Genomic DNA, 9,093 nt, shown 5'->3' on the forward strand with positions numbered 1-9,093 from the left:
GGAAAAGGGATGGTGGTCCAACTCGTGAGATGGTGAAGAAGGTTGGTCCAACGTCTCTGTGTTAACGTGGTGTGGAGTCGCCGAGCGTCGTGGATGCTGGAGAAATGCCTCGGAGTGAGATTTCCTTGTAGAGGCTGAAGAAATGTTTCGGAGAGGGAGACAACGTAGTAGTAGGCTTTGCTTCCTAGTTGGATGGTGAACGATGCAGCTAAAAGGGATTGCCTCGTATGTAATTGCTTCAGCGAACATCGAAGCCTCTTTCGTTGAGTTGTTGGCTTCGGAGTGGCGTTGAGAGTGGGTGAGGCAGCGAAGAGCGTTGGTGCTTTTGGCTCGTAAGTGGAATGCTGGAAAAGTGCTTCGAAGGAATTAATGTTCCACTGCTGATTTCATGTCCACCGCTGTAGAAGTTAGAGTGTCGTTCGAACTCCCACATCTGCCAGCAGGATGTAAATTGTATGATTTAACACTACATATATGGATGAGTAAAATCTGGTGGTGGTTGTGTTATCTTTAATGTGCCAGACTGCGTTCTGCTCTACAAATACCAGGTAAGCTCCGTTCAAACTTCGGAGTGTTGCCAGAAATATCTTCTTCATACATATATGCAGTTGCTATATCGTACAAAAATAAAAAAGTTTCTTTGGGTTGACTTGAGTGAAGGCGAGAGACGCCTGGATTCGTCCTTTGTCCGCGTAGGTGTTCCTTTGTTCAAGTAGAGGACTTGACCTCAGATGCAGAGAGTCTATTCTTTGCTAAAAGGGCGTCGCAAGGAAAAGTTGGTGAGCTGTGTCACTTGGACAATAAACTTTTCCCCTGGAAGGACGGCGACGCCGTTGGAGTACACTTTCGTAGCATATGTGCGTGTGCACACTAGGCATCGAAGGGGGATGACAGACACGCTGAATATCGAAGATAATGATACCAGCGCAAGGGGATGATAATATACATATATATATATATATATATATATATATATATATATATATATATATACATATATATATATATATATACACATATATATACATATATGTATATATATAGATAGATAGATAGATAGCTATAGATATCGATAGATAGATAGACAGCAAGATATACATACATATATATACACACACACTCGATAGCGCGGTTGGTGAAGTCCCCAGCTGCCACTACGGTGGTCCGGGTTTGAATCCCGCCAAAGGCTGAAATTATTTCAGTATTGCTGCGTTGGGAGTCGTTCCTCTAACTCTCGTTGGCGGGGATTTGGGAGTGTGGATGCGTGTAAGGTCACAGCATTACCCAAAGATCGGTCATATATGAGCTCTGATCTCTCTTCCGGGAGGGATATAGGTGTCGATCATGAGTTCAACACGTGATCCAAGACCATGGTGAATCACACACACACACACACACACACACACACACACACACACACACACACACACACACACACACACACACACACACACACACACACAAACACACACACACATACACACACACACACACATATATATATATATATAAATATATGTATATATATGTATATATATACATATATATACATACATATACATATGTATATATATATATATACATATATATACATATATATATACTGTATATATATTATACCAAGGACTACTATTACACAGGACGTGCGCACCCAGATCCCTGGGTCCACTAGCAGAGGCCATTGCTTTCTTTGTAACCTAACATTTTATATTGGACAAATATATCAAAACTAGAAACCTATCATTCTATATAGGACAAATATATCAACTATTGACTTATTCAATACAGTATAAGTTAATATAAACTTTTATAGTGAAATAAGAAACTATTTTTAAGTCATTGTTATGCTTTGAAATGCCAATTTTAGCCGGACTTAACAGGTATTATTGTATAAGGTTAGTGGACACTAGGGTTGGCGGATTTTTTATCTTTTTAAAAGATATAAAATTAAAAAAAAAATTAATCAGATTTATTTGATTTAAGTAGATTTTTTTGATAGATTTTAAATACTGTAGGATTGCTATCTGATATGCGATCTGATTGCTAAAGGGCATTTTAGCATATCAATATAAGGAGCAGTGTTATATAGACTTGCCACAAGTATACAAGGAACGGTATAAGCCGTATGTGAGGACGGTATGCTCAGGTTCACTCGATTCCTCCAAGAGTTTTCTCATCTTGGTGACATTTGCTGTATTGTCTGTCACAACACTTCCAATGTGACAACCAAAATCTTGTTCACCTTCTTAATCGAATTTTGTACAAGTTGTAGAAGATATTCAGCAGTGTGAGGTTTCCTTGATGTGTCTATTGTGTCAACTAAATAAATCTGACCAGTAAATGTTGTTAGTGACACATATTATGTGCACATTATGGATGTTAGACCACCCATCAATTGAACGACATACAGTTTCATTATTCAGTGTATGCAGTGGCTGACCTTGGCATTTATCTCTGTGAGATTTCAATCTTGACTCAGTGCCCTGTAGTTCCTGGCTGCAGTCGTTGCATTTAGTTCGGTACCCTTTGCCAGAAGTTATTGGTAGTTTTTCAGAATAATACCAGATCGCATATCAGATAGCAATCCCACAATATTTAAAATCTATATAAAAAAATCAAATAGATATGGTTTAAATAAAAAAATCGTTTTTTTTTTTTTGTTTTTTTGTTTTTTTAAGATAAGAAAAAAAAATCGCCAACCCTGGTGTCCACTAACCTCATACAATAATACCTGTTAAGTCCGGCTAAAATTGGCATTTCAAAGCATAACAGTGTCTTAAAAATAGTTTCTTATTTCACTATAAAAGTTTATATTAACTTATACTGCATTGAATAAGTTAATAGTTGGTGTATTTGTCCTATATAGAATGATAGGTTTCTAGTTTTGATATATTTGTCCACTATAAAATGTTAGGTTACAAAGAAAGCAATGGCCTCCTCTAGCGGACCCAGGGATCTGGGTGCGCACGTGCTGTGTAATAGTAGTCCTTGATATACACACACACACACACACATATATATATATATATATATATATATATATATATATTTATATTATATCACAAATTTTCACTCCATCTTACCAAGTTGCTAAAATCCTCCATAACATAATTTCTCTTTATACCCCCACCACCTACTCCCTCCGATCAACCGAGGAATTCATTGACCTTTTAAATACCAACCTGACCAAAGGCTCCATAGCATCTTTAGACGCCCAAAATATCTTTACTGAAATTCCTGTAACAAGAACTATTAATATCATCTTAGATTATGTATATCATCATAGTGATCTCCCACCACCCAAAATCCCACATAACTCCATGAAAGAATTATTAAAACCTTGCACCACAGAGGTCCCTTTTAGATGCCCAGAGGGAAAACTTTATATGCAAACGGACGGTGTATCCATGGGGTCACCACTAGGAGTCCTATTTGCCCAAGCATATATGGCTGAAGTAGAACATAGGGATTTCCAAAACAGCATATATATTGTAGATACATTGATGATATTTTTGTTAGCACTAAATCAACTAAAGACCTAGAACTATTAAGATACCGCCTCCAAGAGATTTCTGGGCTCTCTTTTACTGTAGAATTGAACAACAATGGAACTCTCCCCTCTCTAGACATATTAGTAGACTCCAAACCCAATAAATTTACCATGAATGTATACCGGAAGCCTACTAACTTAAACAAATGCATGAATGGAAACGGGGAATGCACAGATAATTACAAAAAAGGTGTCATCAGAGCTTATATAAAAAGAGCTTTACTAGTGTGCTCATCATGGAAAGCTCTACACAATGAACTTAAGCACATAAGACAAATGCTCATAAACAATGGTTATTCTAATACTGATTTTGACAACATGACAAAAGAAATGCTTCATAGATTTTATTCCCAGGACAACCCCAAGGGTAAACCCAAAGCAAAACACCAGATAAACATATTTTATCATAATACTTATACAGAGGCGTACAAAAAAGATGAGAAAGCAGTTAAAGATATAATAAAGAAAAATTGCCACCCCGTAAAAAAGGATGATGAAATAAAAGTCATCATATACTATAAAAATCCCAAAACATCTTCACTGGTCATGAAAAATAACATGTTCAAACCGGAGGCATTGCAAAGGACCAATGTAATTTATGAATTTACTTGTCCTGAGGAAGACATTGCACTTCCAGCTAGTTACATTGGTCATACACAATGCACGTTAGGCAGAAGATTAACGTACCATCAGCAAACAGGGGCGATAAAAGAACATCTAAAGAAATACCACAACATTGGAATCACAAGGGATTTAATATCTAAACATACCAAAACCATAGGCTACCATAACAACTCCAGAAAGCTCCAACTTTTAGAAGCCATCCACATTAGAGAAAAAGCCCCCTCCATCAATTTGCAATGCGACCTAACATCTAATATACCTCTGTACAGTCATAAGATGCACTCCTTCGCCTCTTCCTCCCCCTCCTCCTCAGCACAACCCAACTCCATCCCCCCTTCACCTTCTCCTCTCCCTCCTCCTCCTCCTCCTCCGCCCCCCCCCCTCCACAGAACCCCTCTCCTCATCAGGTCATTTAAAAGGCCAGAGATCACGGGTAATCTGCTAATCACCTCACACCTTCCTAAGCGAAGGTCACCCAGGGTCAAGATGTAGCCGCCAGCCATTTAAACATTTCACTTATAAGGCATGTAGTAGTTATCATTTTATGTTAAATTTAAAATGTAATTTTAATATGTTAAACTTAACTGTAATTCTAAGATTTGACTTCCAGATATAATCTTGTATATGTCTAACCATTAATGTAATTCAAACTTGTAGTATCATAAATATTTATTGTATCTTTAAAACCAGAAATACCAGAAGATGTCTTATTAGAGACGAAAAGTCGTGTGATAAAATGGAGAATTATAAGGAATTGGTTTATGCCCACCCTATCCAAGGGAAGAATATAATTAGAAAAATAGAAACACAAGAAAGAAAATTAACAACTTCCAGAATGATGTCGTATTCAATTAAACATGTTTAAAAGAGAACCTGCTCCCAAAATACACCAATATATATATATATATATATATATATATATATGTATATATATATACATATATATATATATATATATATATATATACATATATATATATATATATATATATATATATATGTGTGTGTGTGTGTGTGTGTGTGTGTGTGTGTGTGTGTGTGTGTGTGTGTGTGTGTGTGTGTGTGTGTGTGTATACATATGTAAATATATATATAAAGTATATACTGTATATATATATATGCATACATATATATATATACATACGTATATATATATACATATACATATACACACACACACACACACACACACATATATATATATATATATATATATATATATATATATATATATTTACCAACCGTGGTGTCATGACCCCAAGTGGGGACGTCAAGCGTTTTTCCTGGGGTTGTCAAGACATTTTGTATGCTAAAATTTGTTGTTGCAAAATTATTTGACTCAATAGAATAACCATGCACACGCAATAGAAACCCATAAGCAACGCAGACTAGTACACAGATACATGTTATGTGTGCCATCATATGGCGTCTGACGTTTTGGATATCGCATGTAAATATAATGATACATGCAGTGCCGTCAAATTTAGGTGTTGTTTAAAAACTCCTTGGATATGTTACTGTTACTCATTCATACCAATGACACTAACTTGCTCACAGACATTCAAATATGAATACAACTTCATTCGAAATGAAACAATGACGACATATTAATTTGGTGAACACCAAGCACTTGCATTAGCAGGGATCTTTCAACTGGTTTTATTTCATTATCCATTCATCTTGTTCTGTTGTGAGTGTATACCGTTATGCTGGTATCTTTCTGTGTGTTCCTTGTATTAATTCAATTATTGTATTAATTCACCCTGCACTTAAACACTTGTGCTGTATGCGGTGACCACAACCAACCAATCTGACATGTATATGACATAATGTGTTTCTTTTTTAGAAAAAAAAACTATCTTTCAAGAAATGTTATCAAATTAATTAAAGTGACCATTTTTATCGTCTTTTCATTGAAATTCTGGTGATTTTTCATTTGGGGACTTACAGTAGTCTTATAAATGCAGAACCTCATTATCGTTTGAAGTTTATAGTTGTTATTAAAAGAAAATTCTCAATTGGTTGAGAACAAAACACCATGGTTATCAATAGAAGTAGGCATTTATATGAAAATTGCTCTTTCAATTCCAACTACAATTTTTTTATGCCTCGCTTTCTTTTTGGCACACTTTACCAAACATCTTTTGTTTGATTTATAATTGATCAATTATGAATTTTATATCAGATTCTTCAATGATGTCCAAGAAGAGACTGTACAAGGAAGAATTCCTTGGCACTGGATTTACGTATCTCATTGATAATGGAAACGAAAAACCTCAGTGTGCTGTATGTGTGGAAGTGCTCAGCCAAGAGTTGTTTAAAGAAAATAAGCTTAAGCGCCATTTCCAAGGAAAACACCCAACTCTGGCTGGGAAAACTTATGAGCATTTCAAGAGGAAAGAACAACAACTGGAGCGTCAGTGGTTAGAAAACCCTATGCACTCAATAGTGTGTTCTCTTCAACAACCAACAATTGTATCCTATCTTGTTGCAAAAAGAATTACCAAGTGCACAATTGGAGAAAAGTTGGTAAAGCCAGCAGCCCTTGATATGATTCGCACTATTATTAGAGATATTGCAGTGAGAAAAATTGAAACTATTTCACTGTCGGATAATACAATCAACCGACGAATTTAAGTGATGTCGGGAGACATAAAATAACAGGTAGTGGCTGCCATAAAGGAGAGCGGGAATTTCAGATCACAGTTGGATGAATCAACCAACGTCAGTGATAATGCTCAGCTCTTGGTATATGTGCGGTACCAAGGAAAGAGTGACATTAATGAGGACTTCCTGTTCTGTAAACGAATGGAGACGACAACAACGGGTGAAGACCTGTTCAAATTGGTTGACAGTTTCATCAAAGAAGAAGGACTTAGATGGGATCAGTGCTTCAGTGTGTGTGCGGATGGAGCACCTGCAATGCTAGGAGCACGCCAGGGTTTCACTGCCAGGGTAAAGCATGTCAACCCCACAGTGATAGTGACCCATTGTCTGCTCCACCGGGAAAATCTTGCCTCTCGAAAAATGTTAATTAAGCTTAACACTGTTATGAAAGATGTGATTCAAATAGTGAATTTTATCAAATCATCAGCCCTTAATTCAAGGCTATTCAGTCAGATGTGCTCTGATATGAAGATAGATTATGAACACCTGCTTTACTACTCACCTGTCAGGTGGTTGTCCCTGGGGAAAGTGCTCCAGAGGATGCTTGATATGCGTGTAGAAGTTGAAATATTTTTGAACAAGAAGAAACATGCATTGGCATCAAAGCTTTCAGAACCAGGGTGGTTGCTTAAACTGGCATATCTGTCAAATGTATTTTCAGAGTTGAATTTGCTAAATATGACAATGCAAGGAAAAGATTAAAATCATATCTTTGTGTCAGAAAAACTCAAGGCTTTCAAGGCAAAGATGAGGTTGTGGAAGGGAAAGATCGAACGGGGGAAAATGTGTCCTTTCCACTATTGAACGTTTTTCTGGAACATGAAGAGGACGCCTCACTTCTGGATGTACAAAATGTCATTGTTGGGCACCTTGAGAAATTGAGTGAAGAGTTTGACAGGTATAGTCCGGATGTAGAACTGTATGAGAAGTACAAATGGGTGCGCACACCTTTCGATGTCCACGCAGAGGGCATTTCGTCGAGGTGCAGCATGACGAAACTCTTCATTTCAACTTTCAGCGCCAACCACTAGGTGTGTTCTGTACTGCTGTGAAGAAAGAGAAACCAATGCTTGGGTGTGAAGCTGTGAAAGTGTTGTTGCATTTTGCTACAACCTATTTGTGTGAATCAGGATTTGCAGCTCTGACAGTTATCAAAACAAAATACAGAAATTGGTTGCGACTGGAACATGATTTGATAGTAGCACTTTCCAAGACTGAACCACGAATAGAGAAACTTAGCAGCATGATGCAGACCCAAGGGTCCCATTAAAATCACTTGATTATTACATAGAAAAAAATCCCACTTTTAGTCCGTTTTTGTGGAATTTGACATAACATTATTCAAGAAGTGATTGTTTTGATTAATATCAAGCTTCCATATTCATATTGCTATAATAAAATTCAATGATGTTAACTTTGTATTTCATAATTTTACATTACCTTTCTTACACATATATTTATTATACAGTCAAAAACTAGTCATACATATCAACAGATATACAAATAGATCAGTGGGGTCGTGGTTATATCATGAGGATCATATTAGGGTCACCTGAAGAAAAAAAGGTTGGGAAACACAGACATATATATATATATATATATACATATATACATATGTATATATATACATATATATACATATATATATGCATCTATATAGATATACATATATATATATATGCATCTATATATATATATATATATATAGATAAATAGACACACACACACACACACACACACACACACACGCACACACACACACACACACACACACACACACATATATATATATATATACATATATATATATATATATATATATATCTTTGAGCAAATCACTCATAATAGTGAAATCTTACAAATAATCATCCCGGCTGTCGCTAGGATCGATCCCGACTCTGGTGTGTTGCCTGACAATTTGCTCTACCGGTAACATTAATGAGGTTACAAAAGAGATTCAACTGATCTCTTAACTAGTATCCTGGACTCAAGGTAGACTGCTAACTGCCGGCATTAACCTTCTATTTACGAAGCCCCCGAGTCCGTTCGTAACGAGTAGTACAGTTTTGCCGAAACCTTTAATCGCTTCGCCGTTCTAATGTGGAATTTTGAAGCCTCGGTAGCGTTATCGATAGAATGGTCGTCTGGCACTACCCTTGGACCGGATTCGATCCCCGGGATAGCCAGGATAGTTATTCGTTAGATTTAACTGTGACAAGTGCTTTGCTTCAATCCATAACGGCGAAGCGATT

The 9,093-nt window shown here is 36.6% G+C and overlaps 1 protein-coding gene across 1 annotated transcript in view; it reads left to right on the forward strand.

The window, feature by feature from the left end:
• LOC143026875 (SCAN domain-containing protein 3-like) overlaps window positions 1-8,111 on the forward strand; it is a 27,776-nt gene extending 19,665 nt beyond the window's left edge. Inside the window, exons 2-5 of the mRNA XM_076187659.1 lie at window positions 6,360-6,754; window positions 6,839-7,461; window positions 7,563-7,739; window positions 7,808-8,111. Of these exons, the coding sequence (XP_076043774.1) occupies window positions 6,360-6,754; window positions 6,839-7,461; window positions 7,563-7,739; window positions 7,808-8,111 (1,499 nt within the window). The remainder of the gene's footprint in view (window positions 1-6,359; window positions 6,755-6,838; window positions 7,462-7,562; window positions 7,740-7,807) is intronic.
• Window positions 8,112-9,093: the final 982 nt, after the last annotated feature.

The sequence above is a fragment of the Oratosquilla oratoria genome, chromosome 7 (genome assembly GCF_046742065.1).
Source record: "Oratosquilla oratoria isolate Oo_2021 chromosome 7, ASM4674206v1, whole genome shotgun sequence".
Taxonomy (NCBI): domain Eukaryota; kingdom Metazoa; phylum Arthropoda; class Malacostraca; order Stomatopoda; family Squillidae; genus Oratosquilla; species Oratosquilla oratoria.